A 17,874-nucleotide genomic window follows, 5' to 3' on the forward strand; every position below is an offset into this window, starting at 1 on the left:
TCAGCAAGTCAGAGATATTGATGGGTGTAGGCAAGGAATTGTTCTCCCCATGACAAGCTGATGAGATAAGAGGCTGAGAGATAAGTGGCCTAAAAACATCTCACAGAAACATCCAGTCACACCACACCTCTGGGAACAGACCTTCTCCCTCTTTTCAGTTCTTTCTTTCCTTCCACCCTGACTGTGGAGTGAGAGGCGTGTTCCTTGTAACCCCTGTCTGAGGACACGCTTCCATGGGCCCACAATAATAGCTCTGCTCAGAGTTAAAATTATTTCTTTCCTGCCTTTCTTGGAAAATTCCATTTTTCATCTACATGTATTTTTCCAGATGCTTATTGATTCTTTTTACTTTTTTGTAAATGATTTTCAAATTAGTCTTCATTTTTCCTGTGTTTCTGCCTCTTAGTAGATGCAGTACAGAATTAGAATACAGCTTCTGAACAGTTTCGGTCTTAACTATTGGAGCTTTCTGAAGAGGTACCCTGTCAGGTGTGAATGACCAGGAAGGAACCTTCATCCCACTATTTTTCAGTCTTGCTTGCTACAAAATTAAATCTTTCTCCTGAAAAGTCACTCCTTATAAATTCTTTCTGTCTACAGTTATTGTTGTCACTTTCAAGATTTTTGCCACTTCATGTCTCTCTTGTACTATATTTAGTATTTCCCATAAATTAACTTTTTTTTTTTTATCGATTGATCGATTTTTTTTGACGTCTTTATTTTGGTGTGAAGATTACGGCTGATGTCTCCAATATTATTTTATTTTATTTTGTCATCTTTCTCTTTCTTTTTTTTTCTGTTTTTATGATTCTTTTATTTTTTTTATTTAAACACCTTGATTACATACATGATTGTGTTTGGGTTTCAGTCATAAAAGGAACACCACCCATCACCAGTTGCAACATTCCCATCACCCATGTCCCAAATCTCCCTCCTCCCCACCCGACCCCTGCCTGTACTCTAAACAGGCTCTGCATTTCCCTCATACATTCTCAATATTAGGACAGTTCAAAATGTAGTTATTTCTCTAACTAAACTCATCACTCTTTGTGGTGAGCTTCCTGAGGTGAGCTGGAACTTCCAGCTCTTTTCTCTTTTGTGTCTGAAAATTTATTATTGCAAGAATGTCTTTCATTTTTCTTAAAACCCATAGATGAGTGGAGATTATTCTGCGTTTTTTCTCTCTCTCTGACTTATTTCACTCAGGCATAATAGATTCTGTGTACATCCATGTATAGGAAAAATTTCATGACTTCATCTCTCCTGACAGCTGCATAATATTCCATTGTGTATATGTACCACAGTTTCTTTAGCCATTCATCTGTTGAAGGGCATCTTGGTTGTTTCCAGAGTCTTGCTATGGTAAATAGTGCTGCAATGAATATAGGTGTAAGGAAGGGATTTTTGTTATTGTATTTTTTGTGTTCTTAGGGTATATTCCTAGGAGTGGTATAGCTGGATCGTATGGGAGCTCGATTTCCAGTTTTTGGAGGAATCTCCATATTGCTTTCCATAAAGGTTGAACTAGACGGCATTCCCACCAGCAGTGGAAAAGGGTTCCTTTCTCTCCACATCCCCGCCAGCACTGTTTGTTCTCATTCTTTGTGATGTGTGCCATTCTCTGTGGTGTGAGGTGGTATCTCATTGTTGTTTTGATTTGCATTTCCCTGATGATTAGTGATGTGGAGCATTTCTTCATGTGTCTTTTGGCCATTTGTATTTCTTCTTTGTCAAAGTGTCTGTTCATTATCTTCTCCCCCATTTTTTGATGGGATTAGATTTTTTTTCTTGTAAATTTCTGTCAGTGCCTTGTATATTTTAGAGATTAGCCCCTTATCTGATGGGTATTGGGTGAATAGTTTCTCCCACTCAGTGGTTGGCTCTTGTATCCTGGGCACTATTTCCTTTGAGGTGCAGAAGCTTCTCAACTTAATATATTCCCATCTGTTAATCTCTGCTTTCACTTGCTTGGAGAGTGCAGTTTCCTCCTTGAAGATGCCTGTAGTCCTCAATGTCCTGGAGAGTTTTGCCTATGTGTTGTTCTATATAATCTTATGGGTTTGGGGTCTGATATCGAGGTCTTTAAATCCATTTGGGATTTTTACCTTCGTACCATGATAGTTAGCTGGGGGTCTAAGTTTAATTTTTTGCAAGTGGCTAAGCCAAGTTGTGCCAACACCACTTGTTGAAGAGGCTTTCCTGGCTCCATTTAGGATTTCCTGTCTCCTTTATCAAAAATTAGGTGAATGTATGTCTGGGGAACATTTTCTGAGTATTCAAGCCTATTCCACTCGATCTGAGGGGTCTGTCCCTTATTCCAATACCATGCTGTTTTGATAACTATTACTTTGTAGTAAAGTTTAAAAGTTGGGGAAAGTAATTTCCTCCCATATTCTTTTTCCCAATGACTGCTTTAGCTATTCTAGGGTGTTTATTTGTTCCAAAACAAATTTCAAAAGTGCCTGATCCACTTCTTTGAAGAATGTCATGGGTATCTTAGAGGGATAGCATTGAAATCTGTATAATGCCCTTGGGGAAGTATTGCCATTTTGATCGATGTTAATCCTGCCAATCCATGAGCAGGGTATGTGTTTCCATTTACGCGTGTCCCTCTCTTATTTCTTGGAGCAGAGTTTTATAGTTTTCTTTGTAATAGGTCCTTTCACATTTTTAGTCAAGTTGATTCCAAGATATTGGAGTTTGTTGTGGCACTATTGTGAATGGGGTTGTTTTCTTAATGTCCATTTCTTCCTGTATTACTATTGGTATATAGAAAGGCCATTGATTTTTGTGTGTGTTAATTTTGTAGCCTGCCACCTTGCTATATGAGTCTATTGTTTCTAGAAGCTTTTTGGGTAGAGTCTTTAGGGTTTCTAAGTAGAGCATCATGTCATCTGCAAAACAGTGAGAGCTTGACTTCTTCCTTTCCTATCTGGATTCCCTTGATATCTTTTTCTTGCATATCGCTATAGCAAGTACTTCCAGGCTATGTTGAATAGGAGTCGGTGAGAGAGGACAGCCTTGTCTTGTGCCAGAATTTAGAGGTAGGCTCTTAGTTTTTCTCCATTGAGGATAATATTTGCACTGGCTTGTGGTAGATGGCCTTAACTATATTGAGAAAGGTTCCTTCCATTCCCATCTTGCTGAGAGTTTTGATCAAGAATGGGTGTTGGACCTTATCAAATGCTTTCTCTGCATCTATTGATATGATCATGTGGTTTTTTATTTTTCTTGTTATTGATGTTGTGTATTATGTTGATAGATTTACGGATGTTAAACCATCCTTGCATTCCTGGGATGAAACCTACTTGATCATAGTGGATGATCTTCTTAATGAGTATTGAATCCTATTTGCCAGGATTTTGTTTGAGGATCTTTGCATCGACTGCATTCATCAGCGATATTGGTCTGTAATTTTCTTTTTTCGTAGCATCTCTGTCTGGTTTAGGTATCAGGGTGATGTTGGGCTTCATAAAAGTTATTTGGGGGAGTGTTTCCACTTGTTCAATTTCATGAAGAGTCTTGCCAGGATTGGTAGTAGTTCTCCTCTTGGAATAGTTTGATAGAATTCATTAGTGAATCCATCTGGGCCTGGGCTTTTGTTTTTGGGCAGACTTTTGATTACCATTTTTATTTCATCAATGGTGATGGGGGTGTTTAGATATGCTACATCCTCTTCTTTAAACCGTGGAAGATTATAAGAGTCCAAGAATTTATCCATTCTTCCAGGTTCTCATTTTTAGTGGCATAGAGTTTTTCAAAGTAGTTTCTGATTACCCTTTGAATCTCTGTCATATCAGTAGTGATCTCTCCTTTTTCATTCCTAATACGAGTTATCAAGTTTCTCTCTCTCTCTTTCTTTGTTAGGTTTGCCAGTGGTCTATCAATCTTGTTTATTTTTTCAAAGAACCAACTTCTGCTTTCGTTGATCTTTCGGACTGTTTTTTGGGTTTCCACTTCGTTGATTTCTGCTCTCAGCTTTGTTATTTCCTTCTGTCTTCCTATTTTTGGGTTCTTTTGTTGAGTACTTTCTAGTTCTATTAGCTGTGTCATTAAGCTACTCAGGTAAGCTCCTTCTTCCTTCCTGATGTGTGCTTGCAAAGCTATAAATTTTCCTCTCAGTACTGCTTTTGCTGTGTCCCATAAGTTCTGATAGTTTGTGTCTTTATTGTCATTTGTTTCCAGGAACCTTTTGATTTCCTCCTTGATTTCATCTCGGACCCACTGGTTATTGAGTATGAGGTTGTTTAACTTCCAGGTGTTAAAGTGTTTCTTCTGAGTCCCTTTGGAATTCACAAATAATTTCAGAGCCTTGTGGTCAGCGAAGGTAGTCTGCAAAATTTCTATCCTCTTGATCTTATGGAGGTATGTTTTATGTGCCAGCATGTAGTCTACCCTGGAGAATGTCCCATGTACATTGGAGAAGAATGTGTATCCAGGTTTCTGGGGATGGAGTGTCCTATATATATCCACTAGGCCTCTTTCTTCCATTTCTCTCCTCAGGTCTAGTATATTCTTGTTGGGTTTCAGTCTGGTTGACCTATCCAGTGTTGACAAAGCAGTGTTGAGGTCCCCCACAATTATTGTATTGTTATTGATATTGTTTTTCAGATTTGTCAACAGTTGTTTTAAATATTTTGCTGGCCCTTCATTTGGTGCATATATGTTTAGGAGAGTTATTTCTTCCTGCTCTACATACCCCTTGATTAATATAAAATGTCCATCTTTGTCCCTTACAACCTTCCTGAGTATAAAGTTTGCATTATCTGATATTAGTATGGCCACTCCAGCTTTTTTATGGGTGTTGTTTGCTTGGATAATTTTTCTCCAGCCTTTTCTTTTGAGTCTATGTTTGTTCTGACTATTCAGGTGCGTTTCTTGTAGGCAGCAGAAGGTTGGATTGAGTTTTTTGATCCATTTAGCCACTCTGTGTCTCTTGACTGGTGCATTTAGTCCATTGACGTTGAGAGAAAGAATTGTCCTGGGATTTAATGCCATCTTTATATCGAAATTTGGTGTGTCTTTTGGTTAGTCTTGTTTTAAATTAGGTCTTTCAGTTTTTCTCTTAAGATTGGTTTTGAGTCTATAAAGTTTCTGAGCTGTTTTTTGTCTGTGAAACCATGTATTCTTCCGTCAAACCGGAAAGTGAGTTTTGCTGGGTACAGTATTCTAAGTGAAGCATTCATTTCATTCAGTCTTGTCACAATATCCCACCACTGCTTTCTGGCATTGAGTGTTTCTGGTGACAGGTCTGCTGTAAATCTCAAGGATGCTTGCTTGAATGTAATTTCCCCTTTTGATCTTGCTGTTTTCAGAATTCTGTCTCTATCTGTGGGATTTGTCATTGTGACTAGGATGTGTCTTGGGGTGGTTTTTCTTGGGTCTCTTTTGGTTGGTACTCTTCGAGCATGCAGGATTTGATCACATATATTCTTTAGCTCTGGAAGTTTCTCTTTAATGATGTTCTTGACCGTTGATTCTTCCTGGAAATTTTCTTCCTGGGTCTCTGGGACTCCAATGATTCTTAAGTTGTTTCTGTTGATCTTATCATAGACTTCTATTTTCATCTGTTCCCATTCTTTGACTAATTTTTCCATTGTCTGTTCATTTGCTTTAAGTTTTTTTTCCAATTTCTCCTGCTGTATGGAATTGTTATGTATCTCATCTTCCACAGCACCAAGTCTGTTCTCAGCTTCTGATACCCTGTCCCAGAGCTTATCCATTTTGTCATTCACTTCGTTTACTGATTTTTTCAGGCCTGTTAGTTGACATGTTATTTCAGTTTGGAGTTTTGTGATTTCTGTCTTCATATTTTCTTGATTATTATTAGTGTTCTGTTCCACTCTATCCATGGTTTTTTGGAGGTCTTTGAGCATCTTCCATATTGCTACTCTAAAGTCCTTATCTGAGAGGTTGATTAGTTGGTTGGTCATTAACTGGTCAGCAGAATTGTCATCTTCATTCTCTATGTCTGATGCTGGCCTGCATTGTTTCCCCATTGTCACACTTGTATTGTGGGTTTTTCTACATGTTGTGGTGGTATTCATTGGTTATATGATGCAGGCAGCACACTTCTCTGGCTCCGCCCTTTCTGGATGGGCCGGCTTGCCTCCAAGGTAGGGGAGTCCTCCGTGGATGAAGCCTCACACAGGATCAAATCTTAGGCCCGAGCACACAGCAGAGAGGACAGTCTGGAGAGAAGTTCTTGCTTCTGTGATCCAACACAGTTCTTAGTGTGTTTTTTTTTTCTTCTTGTGATGGTGTTATTTTTTTAGAAAGAGCGCACGGCTGCATAGCGAAGTGGAGCTAAGTGCCTTCTGGAGCCTCTTTTCAGCCCACTCTCAAGAGGTTCACGCAACAGGATAGTAGAGAGACACACACAGGCAGCACTCACAGTTTTTCACAGTCGGGCCCCACTGGACAGGCGTAGTTTTCACTCGCTTGCTTGGCAGCTTCAGAATGCTGTATTTTTGGGGTCGCTTCCCAGGACTCTGAGGAGAGTTGCTGGGTAGCTTCAGTTTTTGGGGGGTTTGCTTCCCAGGGCTCTGAGGTGAGCTTTCAGAGTTCAGGAAAGACAGAGAAGAGTAGGACAGGGCTCCCTTCAGGTCCTCAGTTTCCTCAGAAGAAGCACAGCCTGGTGGAGACTCTGCAGGTAGAGCAATCAGCACTCTGCCTGGAAACCCCCACATCCAGCCATTTCTTACTCACTCACTGGATCACTGGGTAGCTTCCGAATGTAGTTTCTTTGGGGTTCGCTTCCCAGGGCTCTGAGGAGAGCTTCCAGAGTTCAGGAAAGACAGAGAAGAGTAGGACAGGGCTCCCTTCAGGTCCTCAGTTTCCTCAGAAGAAGCACAGCCGGGTGGAGACTCTGCAGGTAGAGCAATCAGCACTCTGCCTGGAAACCCCTACATCCAGCCATATCTTACTCACTCACTGGCTCGCTGGCTAGCTTCCGAATGTAGTTTTTTTGGGTTCGCTTCCCAGGGCTCTGAGGAGAGCTTCCAGAGTTCAGGAAAGATAGAGAAGAGTAGGACAGGGCTCCCTTCAGGTCCTCAGTTTCCTCAGAAGAAGCACAGCCGGGTGGAGACTCTGCAGGTAGAGCAATCAGCACTCTGCCTGGAAACCCCCACATCCAGCCATTTCTTACTCACTCACTGGATCACTGGGTAGCTTCCGAATGTAGTTTCTTTGGGGTTCGCTTCCCAGGGCTCTGAGGAGAGCTTCCAGAGTTCAGGAAAGACAGAGAAGAGTAGGACAGGGCTCCCTTCAGGTCCTCAGTTTCCTCAGAAGAAGCACAGCCGGGTGGAGACTCTGCAGGTAGAGCAATCAGCACTCTGCCTGGAAACCCCTACATCCAGCCATATCTTACTCACTCACTGGCTCGCTGGCTAGCTTCCGAATGTAGTTTTTTTGGGGTTCGCTTCCCAGGGCTCTGAGGAGAGCTTCCAGAGTTCAGGAAAGATAGAGAAGAGTAGGACAGGGCTCCCTTCAGGTCCTCAGTTTCCTCAGAAGAAGCACAGCCGGGTGGAGACTCTGCAGGTAGAGCAATCAGCACTCTGCCTGGAAACCCCCACATCCAGCCATTTCTTACTCACTCACTGGATCACTGGGTAGCTTCCGAATGTAGTTTCTTTGGGGTTCGCTTCCCAGGGCTCTGAGGAGAGCTTCCAGAGTTCAGGAAAGACAGAGAAGAGTAGGACAGGGCTCCCTTCAGGTCCTCAGTTTCCTCAGAAGAAGCACAGCCGGGTGGAGACTCTGCAGGTAGAGCAATCAGCACTCTGCCTGGAAACCCCCACATGCAGCCATTTCTTACTCACTCACTGGCTCGCTGGCTAGCTTCCGAAAGTAGTTTTTTTGGAGTTCGCTTCCCAGGGCTCTGAGGAGAGCTTCCAGAGTTCAGGAAAGACAGAGAAGAGTAGGACAGGGCTCCCTTCAGGTCCTCAGTTTCCTCAGAAGAAGCACAGCCTGGTGGAGACTCTGCAGGTAGAGCAATCAGCACTCTGCCTGGAAACCCCCACATGCAGCCATTTCTTACTCACTCACTGGCTCGCTGGCTAGCTTCCGAAAGTAGTTTTTTTTGGAGTTCGCTTCCCAGGGCTCTGAGGAGAGCTTCCAGAGTTCAGGAAAGACAGAGAAGAGTAGGACAGGGCTCCCTTCAGGTCCTCAGTTTCCTCAGAAGAAGCACAGCCGGGTGGAGACTCTGCAGGTAGAGCAATCAGCACTCTGCCTGGCAACCCCCACATCCAGCCATTTCTTACTCCATAAATTAACTTTTTGCTTAAAATAAGAAACATTGTCTTTTACTGTGAATAACTGACTGTCCAGAATCATTTATTATAAACAATATCTCATCATTTAAACCAAGAGAGTGTTCTTTCAGCACTCATATTGCCAATAATTTGTTTTCTTATCAGAAAGATGGGTTATTTTGTTCTAGCAAGATATTCAGTTAGGACAACAAATTGCATACCAAGTCATTGGGAAAGGAAGCTGTGCCTTTCAGAATTTTTATAGGTCAGTATTGTTAATGTATTGATAAATATACATAATTTGGGATACAGAGGACAAATAACCCACATAGGTGAAGGGATAGATTATAGGAAGAGAAAGAGAAGCTCCATAGTAAAAGAGAGAGCTGGCCTGTAGCCAGCTTCATAGTTCTGTTTATCACAGATGCAATGCCAAATTCAGCAAGGTTTGTTTAGTCCTTAATGCCTTTGAGTATATAAATGTATCAACACATAGTCACAACCCGGTTGTGAAGAGTAGAACTATTGTCTTATATTAGTAGATTTGAAGTTTCCAATAGGTCAGTTACTCATGATCCTCCATGCCCTCTGGCTGTTGTGTGTGACTTGAGGTCTGAGAGTGGGGATTAAGTATTGCAAAGTAAAAGTTATGCTGTCTTTTCAATTTTTTTCTGAAATGTGTAATCAAAAAATACTGCCACTTTAGTATAATGACAGTTTTGAGCTGGAAGGTGGAAGTTTTCTATGTTCCTTTTTGTATAAAAGTAAAGCATGCTTTCCCATTTTGAGGCTTCCTCCTCATCACTGGAGCCTTAATAAATAAACCTAAATAACCAAAGTGTTTCTACCAAATATTTCCTAGTACCTTCCCACAATTTACTGCCTCCAGTAACCCAAACCCACTTTCCTTTATTTGTCTCTCCATAGTCAATCCCTCTTTGTTAAGAGTATATAGAAAGCTTCTATATCCTTGTTTGCATTTTGACGTCTGTTCTGTGAAGCCCTTCTATGCACTTAAAACTTTTGCCAATAGCAAAGACACATGCTTTAGACCCAAGAAGCATAGCTCTGCTCAATTTCCCCAAACTTCTCTGAGAGGCACTTTCCCATTCTTACAAAACTCAGACAAACCTAACGCTAGCCCACCAACTCAGAAGCTGCCATGTATTGTTACCTATCGGGTTGAGTATCCTAACACCCTGTTTTCCATCTTATCTCTGAGCACTCCTTCAAACTTTGACTCTCCCTTTCAGTCAAGAGCTTTTGGAATTCAAAGTGAATGCTTTTTTCTCCACTTCCCAGCTCGTGCACATCAGAAGCATTTTACTTTTCAGCCTGTCAGGTCTACTGTGAGTTTAAAACATCCATTAAACTCTTCAGTTGCACCTTTGTTTTGATCTCTTATTTGCTCTCCCTCTAACTGTCATTGATTCTGTTGGTGGGAAGCAAGCTCAGCCAACTGGAAGCACTGAATGAATGAATGCCTTTAATGTTTCAAAAACACTCTGCTTCTCATATAGACTCTCAGAAGAAAGCCTCGAGTGAGAATGTTTTCTTAGTTCCATACTATGTTGTCTGTCACCACATGGCATCTTTTCTTCTTGACTACTTTTGAGTATATTCTTTTCTGTTCTTTAGAATTTTGCAGTAGAAAACTGAGGCGGATGTTTGTGGTTTTCCTGGTAAGAAGTGATTATTAGGAGAGGACTATTAGGGAAGACTAGTCATTTGATGGTTGCTTTCCATTGTCCAAGGAGTCAGGAAGGCTGCACTGTGTTTCCTTTTGTGGATCTATTGCACACCTTCCTGTTGCATTTAGTCATTAATCCAAGTGACATAGTTTGATTCTCCCAAAGACAGGATATTTCTTGGGTTTTGTGGCCTATACAAATTATCCAGAGAACTTTGGTTTTAAATCTGGGTAGACTTCGTTGGATTCAAGCCTCCTCATTGGTCAAATATCTGCCCTGCATAATTCCTCGGAAGAGGAGAAGCCAGAATCACTCTAGGAAATGGACCCAGGATCAAGTGGGGTCCTTTGGACAGAGACCACCCCACTGTGTCCAGTAGGATTCCCAGAGGACTAGAATTCACAAATGACCTTCACAAATGTGGTCTAAATGATTGGGGCCCAATTTTTACACCTCGTCTCATCCTTGAGACTTCTGGGGGGGGCATAAATTTTATGTATAGTTTTATTTTTACAACTGTTGGGAGACCAATTGGAGTGAATTACAAGTATAAGGGCTTTTGAATTTTATTATTCTATTAGCCAAGTTTTATCTGTAGTCAGATGATGGTGCTTTCAACTGTTTTTAAAAAAGTAACGTGATAAGGAATATGTTATTGAGTTATTAAGCTTCCAGGGGGTATATCAACTCTTTCAGCTTGTGGCAGTAGAAGAGGGTCTAAGGAACTGTGTAACCTTTGAAATGTCATCATCTGCACACAAAATCTGTGTCATCCTCACACGAAGGCAATAAATATTGCCCATATTTATTGATGTTTGCAACAAAGGAATGGGCCAATTTTATACTACATACTTTTATAAAGATGTGTTTTCAATGATGCCATTGAATATTTTGTTATGTTTCTGTGTTTATGTGTAGACACGCAAGTATATGCTTTGATAGGCACATTAAAACATTAGTTAGTCTAGCACTGCATTTTTTTTAAATCCTAATCAGTCAGAATAGCTAGGACTGACAAAATCAGTTGTCTGATTTTAGTTTGTTTGTTTGGGGGTCTGTTTTTAACTAGCACCATTTAGGTAGAAAGAATCTAAGGTATCCTATAACCAACCATCAGATATTTTTTCACCTCCAATTTTATCTTGTAGATGTTGCCTCCCTGCGATTCTTGGGCTTTTACTTTCACACAAGACAACTTCAGCCTATCAGCCTTAATATACAACAAATATAGAATCTTATTCCACCTGTTTACAGTGCCCAAGGATTCATGTCCCGATGTGTTGCTGTTTTGCTCAGACCCACCAAGAGGCTCAAAACAGCTCCTTTTATTTTCCTTACTCTGCAGAATATTACTCACTTGTGTTGTAATCCCATGCACAGAATTCTATGACCCATCCCAAACAGAATTTTCTTTTTTATAGACTCAAATTTTTTTTTATTGTTGTTGTTTAGTTTAGGTTTTGGGTTTTGATCTATACCCAATTGGTGCTTAGGCATTTTTCATGGTTCTGCATTCAAATTCTCTCCTGACAGGCTTGGAGAACCATATAGGATGTAGGTGATTTAACCCAGTTCAGCAAATACCCTTCCCACTGTACTATTGCTCCAGCCCCATAAACTCAGTTTTTGACCTAACCTCAATATTTACAACAGATACAATGCTTGGACAGGGCATCTCTGTTTTCTTATCTATAAAACAAGGTGCATGAATGAAATTCTCTGAATGCAGACATATAAAAATTCCTTTACCAAAGCCGAACACTATTACTTTTACTTTAGCTTCCCTTTATCTTGACATTGCATTATGAGTGACAATAATTTATGGTTACTGTCAGTCCAAAAAATCTAATAAAATGATATTTTTGGGGGGGAAGGAAAGAGCATAGTTTTATAATTTTTAAAAACATTTATTGAATCACCATGAGATATAGAGTTAAGAGGTTGATGGTTGAATTTCAGTCACACAATGTTCTAATACCCATCCTTTCACAAGTGTATAATTTTTATTATGGTATATTGTTATTATTCTGTTTTATTTTTAGTTATTATCATTGCTTTCTTTTGTCTAATTTATAAGTTAAACTTCATCAGTGAAATATTTATAGGGAGATATATACATATATATGTTATTACTTATTGTTTCAGGCTGGAATTTTAGAGCATGTCCTCCATTGGAAAAGCAGGAGGATATTGTGCTATATTATTACTACTGTTAATATTAATTTTTATAGAGTATGATTTTCTGCACTAGTCACCCTTGATCTTAGTTCTGGTTGCTATAGAAGAATGTTGCACACTGGATGGTTTAGCCAGTTACCATTGAATTCTCACATTTCTGTGAGTCAGTATTGTTAGGTAAGGGCCCTCTTTCTTGTCTACAATCATCAGCTATCTTTTAGTTTTGTCCTCAAACAGGAGAACAGGAGAGAGAGAGAGAGAAAGAGAGAGAGAGAAAGAGAGAGAGAGAGAGAGAGAGAGAGAGAGAGAGAGAGAGAGAAAGGGTTGGCCTTCTTCCTTTTTTCACAAAGCATGGATGCTGCATCATGGAGACTTCCAGGGCCCCCACCTTTTGCTATTATTTCACTAAGGGGTTGGAATTTTAATATATGCATTTTTAGAAGACACATGCCTACTTTCCATAACCATACTGTACCTTAGACAGCTTATTGTTTAGCAAGTGAGTCCTTCCATGTTTCTTCCAGGAGACAAAAGAAAGAGAATGAAGCACAAAAACTGATTTCTCTTTGCCTTCTCCTTTTGCAAATCATTATAGATTTATTTGTGGCATAGAAATAAGATACAAAAAAGTAAGTAAGTAAGTGAGAAAGAAAGAAAGAAAAGAAAGAAAGAAAGAAAGAAAGAAAGAAAGAAAAGAAAAGAAAAGAAAAAGAAAGAAAGAAAGAAAGAAAAGAAAGAAAGAGAAAGAAAGAGAGAGAAAGAAAGAAGAAAAGAAAGAAAGAAAGAAAGAAAGAAGAAAAGAAAGAAAAGAAAGAAAGAAAAAGAGAAAGAAAGAAGAAAGAAAGAAGAAAGAAGAAAGAAAGAAAGAAAGAAAGAAAAAGAGAGAGAGAAAGAAAGAATAAAGAGAGAAAGAGAATAAAGAGAGAAAGAGAGAAAGAAAAGAAAGAAGACACAGTTGTGTTATAAAGGAAACAAAAACAGTAAGAAAGAAAGAATGAAAGAAAGAAAAGAAAGAAGACACAATGTTATAAGGAAATTGGCTCAGTACATATATTCAGCTTTACAACTTTTATTAGATGCCATCAGCTTGTTAGAAAAGTTATTAAGAAGATTCTTGCCCAGTTTTATGTGATGATGCTTTGCATAAGAATGTTTCCTATGTCCTTGGCTTCCTGAAACAGATTTTGATTGACTTTATTCACTAGCTTTTTGGGGTCACACCTGAAAACACACCCAGCATTGTCAGATGTTTCTCCTGTCTCTGTACTCAAAAGTTACCCCTGGTTCAGAGGATCATATAGAACTCTGAGGACAAACATGATTTGGCTACATGCAAAACAAATGCCATACCTGCTGTATTATTGTTCCAAACTCAATTTTGACTTTAGCAAAGAACATTCTTTAACATGATGTTCCATTTTCTAACAGAACGTTAGAAAAAAAGAGGAGAAAAAAACTGAGAAAAAATATTTTGAATGGCTTGGATTTAATGAGAATCTGATTTCTTTCACTAATGCATTAATTTATAATCTGGTGACTTAGTAAATCAATACTAAGTTATTAAACAAAGTGTTTTTCTTTTAAAGATATTCTGGAGTGTATACAATAATATTCCTCCTGTGACTAGCCTGCCTTTGAGATGTAGTTATCATTTAATGAGAGGAGAGAGGCGACCACTTTGGTAAGTGTCTAACATATAATTTGAGGTTAAGGTGGGAGGGAATTGATTATGGGCTTCATAAAATATTTACTTTGTGCCAAATTGGAATGTCAAAGTAGTTTTCTCTTGGTGATGGAAAGTAATTTTAACTATTATTTAATTATGAAATAACCTCCTCCCTCCCTTGCTTTAGCCTCCAGGTAGGTGAGGTTTCTCCTCACCTTCCCCCCACTGTGCACCATATTGCAGTCTTACCATAAATAGATCATCACTGGAGCACAGGAGGGATAAGCTGCCCTTTTGGGGACAAGATGGTTCATCATTTTGTTGGTTTGTTCATTAGTTGAAGAGGACCTAGACAGTGAAAGGAAATGCTTCCAGGCTGAGGAGAAGTTTGAGGGGGCAAGATAAAGACTTTCATTTACTTATGATTGAAGAAATATCCTGTTACCTCAAATGTTTTTCATACCAACCACTCTGAAATCCTGTGATGCTGATTAGGGTCCAGTTCTTCCTCTTTCATCACTGTAGAAAGTGAGGATCAGAGTGGGCAGGGATCCAATTTACTGGGACTTGTGTCCCTCTTAAAAGTTCACAGGATCATGGCCTACAGTTGCTCAATTATTTGCTCCTTTGTAAAGTGGAAAGTTATCTCTGCTCATTGGAAGCCTATGACACAAATCCTATCTGAGAAAAACAACAGAGTGTGTCACTTCTGACTGAGAAATCTGCTTCCAGAGCTGATGTTTGGCAGGTTGTTAGTGCTCTGTTGCCCTCCATCTTGATCTTCGCTTGCTTCTACTTTTAATTATCAGGTAGACTTTCTCAGTGATAGCAAAATAGTTTGTCTATGCTCCAGTTTTAACCCTACAGTATTTTTCTTTATTTTGGGACCACACATAACTGTGTTCCTGGCTCGCTGCTGAGGGAGCCATTTGTAGTGCCAGGGATCAAACCTGGCATGCACCTTACCCACTGTACTGTACTGTACTGTACTTTCTCTTTGGTTTCCTAGTCCTATGATGTCCTGAAGCATCACCCATAAAATGCCAGAATTAGTTTCCTGTTGCTCATTTAATTATCTTTCCACCCCTGCCAATCACAAAGACCAGGTTTTCATAGGTCAACCTGGTCATAACCCCATTTTTGAACCTAGACTATGGAATCAACCTTTTTGTAAAGAGTCTGAAAAAAGAATGGAGAATTTGTGTCTCCTTAAAGAGAAAGTGACTGCTTTTACCAGAAGGAGAAAATGTTAAACAGAGTTAGCAGATACCTACTATTGAGGCTTAGTTTCCAGTTAGAATGAGGATGAAGATTGGCATGGGACTCAGACAATATGCTGAGTTTATTTATAGTTATTTGTATATGCCCAGATGGTCTGGGATATTTCTCATCATCAATTTTTGTGGCCCCATATAATATATATTTTACTTTATTTAAAGAAAATGCATCACATAGTTGACATAGTTAACCATAATACATTTGTTTCCAGATAAGTGAGAATAAAGTTATTAAGAGAAGAATAGCAAGAAAACGTTTAAAAAGGAAGAGAAGAAAGTTTTAAAAAGAAAGGAAGACAAAAAGTACAGTAGCAAGCACATTTGTAAAAATCATTGTATCTCCAGAGAATTCATTATTACAGGAATATCTCATCACCTTTACTGCCTTTCAGGCCATTGAATTCCATTTTCTTCCCTTCCTAGTCCTACTCCCTTACTTTATCTTCCATTTGATTCTGTTTTTGGGGAAAAAAAATGGGGGAGGTTAACTTGCTGAAAATTTGTGTTTTTTAAATAAGTGTCATCTATGTTGAGCAACTTATTTCTTTTTTTTTCTTTTTTAACTTTTATTTTGATCATATTGGCTTACATATCTTTCACAGTAGTATTTTAGGTACATATTAACATTGAATTAGGGGAATACCCATCACCAAATTTGTCCTCCCCCATCCCTGTTCCCTTCCTGCAACCCATATCCCCCACCATCACCCCCCAGGCTGCTAGAGTAGGTGTTCCCCTCTTTGTCTAGCTTACTATTAGTGATCACATATCTGTTTGGTCCTGGTACCCTCCCTTGTTTCCCCCTCTATTTGAGAGGTGGAGCTAGATAGTTCGAGTTATGTGGTTTTGTTTGAAGGAAAGAAAAGCAATAGAATGGGGTAAAAAAAAATCAAATAAGCTGAAAATGGGCGTAGTCTTTCTAGAGGCTTTCAACCTCGGTTTGAGAGAGGACATGAAAAAGGTAATTGAAACACTACAGCAATACAGAAAGAAATATCAGATTAAATATCCAGTGAGCATTACAACAATAAAGACAAGCACCACACAATAGTCTCGGTCCTGAAATCAAACCATGCTGGAATGCAAAAAGAAAGAGAAAGATAAAATAAAATAAAATAAGATAAAATTGGAGACATCAACTTCAATATTTACACCAAAATAAAGAAGTCAAAAAAATCCATCAATCAATAAATATATATGTGGATAAAATGATTATTTTGTGCTTTTTTTTTCTTTTTCCTCCTGCATAGGCACAGTAACTATTAGGGATATTATAGAGGGAATTTCCTTGACCTAGGAGATACAGGGTTTCTCTACCCCTGAAGTATACTATCATGGGATTAACTATAGACTCCTTGCATGATCATTTATTCTCCCCTAGGGAGCAACTTATTTCTTGAGTATAACTTTCAACATTGTCTTTGATTCAGGGAAGAGGAGAGTAATGCCAAGGGAGGCGTATGGAAGATGAAAGTTCCCAAGGACAGCACGGTAGGTTTTTCTGATCTTCTTCAAGAACTGACAAAGTCTGGGATGTTTGTTAACTGCAGATACATAATATGTATTATCCATGCAGCACCCTTGACAGTCTCCAATTGGGGGAGGCAGTTTTTGGTTTTGTTTGGGGGGCTTTTTTTCCTGACACTGACTTTGAGTGTCTGTTACTGTGTTTCTCTAGATAAGTGGTATAACAAGTGGCAATATCATATAGTTTGAAAAGCAAAATGCCAATAGACTTGACAGAAACGATGCTTATCCTTTTTGGTGGTGACACGTAGAAGTTGGTTATGAATGCTAAAACTAAGATATTTTCCCACCTGAGATTTTTCCCTCCTCCACTGGAAGTGTAAACCAAAACCAAAATTCCAGTTCTGAGAATGGGTATGGCATGGTTAGTGGGAATGGAGGTTGTGGGGAAGGATCTTGCATATTACCACTCTGCTCTGTGGGTGTTCATGTGAGACAGTAACTACCAGGCTGAGAAGGGCCTGGTTGGGAAGATGATCTACCAAGATGCTGGTTTGCAAATACTAAACCTCAGAAACCTCCCTGGGCATAGGCTTTAATTCATCACACTGAATGAAACTGAACATAGAGGCATGTCCATAATTTGAGTTCCAGGAAATCAAAAATTATTTCTGTTTCTTTATTATGGGGAAGAGATTTGCTGGGGGATGGTTTATATTTCGTTGTGCTCAGAACTGCTGGCTCTGTACTCAGGCAACACTCTTGGTAGGACTCAATAGAGCATATGCAGTGCTGGGGATTGGACCCAGGTAGGATGTTTGCTAGGCAAGTGCTTTACCTGCTCTGCTGTCTCCTCAGTCCCCGAAAAGCTTTTTGGAAAATGGATGAAAGGGCATCTGCCTCAAAGTTTTACCTTCTCATGGTTTATTTCAAGTGGAGAATCTTAAAGAATTGAGATCCTTCTAGTATGCTCGAGTACAAACCTAAAGCGATGATCAGATGTCTTGGTTAAAGATGCAAGCTATCAATTCAGATATGTAGCTCCTGGACTTGCCCACTACTTGGCATACATAATAATCATTATCTGAGCTAATAACATACTAGGCAAAATATGGGAAGTCTGTCCTTCGTTAGAAACAATAGAACAGAGGTTATGAGAAAGATAAATTGTTAGTTTTTTAAAATTTCAATAAAGCTAAGATTTTCTTTTTATGTTCTTATTTATTCTGATATCTGCTCTTTCCTTGTTAGCCCCATTCAGTCACCTGTGAATATACTCACATGTGGGGGCCAATAAATCTGTCTGCATGAGAGACACCAGCTGAGAGTCTGGTGGGCCCAGCTTG

At 39.3% G+C, this 17,874-nt stretch overlaps 1 protein-coding gene across 2 annotated transcripts in view; it reads left to right on the plus strand.

Moving 5' to 3' along the window:
• Positions 1 to 17,874, plus strand: part of EIF4E3 (eukaryotic translation initiation factor 4E family member 3) — a 524,040-nt gene that overhangs the window by 116,836 nt on the left and 389,330 nt on the right. For both annotated transcript variants that reach the window (XM_049776965.1, XM_049776966.1), the window contains exons 3-4: positions 13,705 to 13,799; positions 16,492 to 16,552. In XM_049776965.1, coding sequence (XP_049632922.1) covers positions 13,705 to 13,799; positions 16,492 to 16,552 — 156 coding nt within the window. The remainder of the gene's footprint in view (positions 1 to 13,704; positions 13,800 to 16,491; positions 16,553 to 17,874) is intronic.

This window comes from Suncus etruscus, chromosome 7 (assembly GCF_024139225.1).
Source record: "Suncus etruscus isolate mSunEtr1 chromosome 7, mSunEtr1.pri.cur, whole genome shotgun sequence".
Taxonomy (NCBI): Eukaryota; Metazoa; Chordata; class Mammalia; order Eulipotyphla; family Soricidae; genus Suncus; species Suncus etruscus.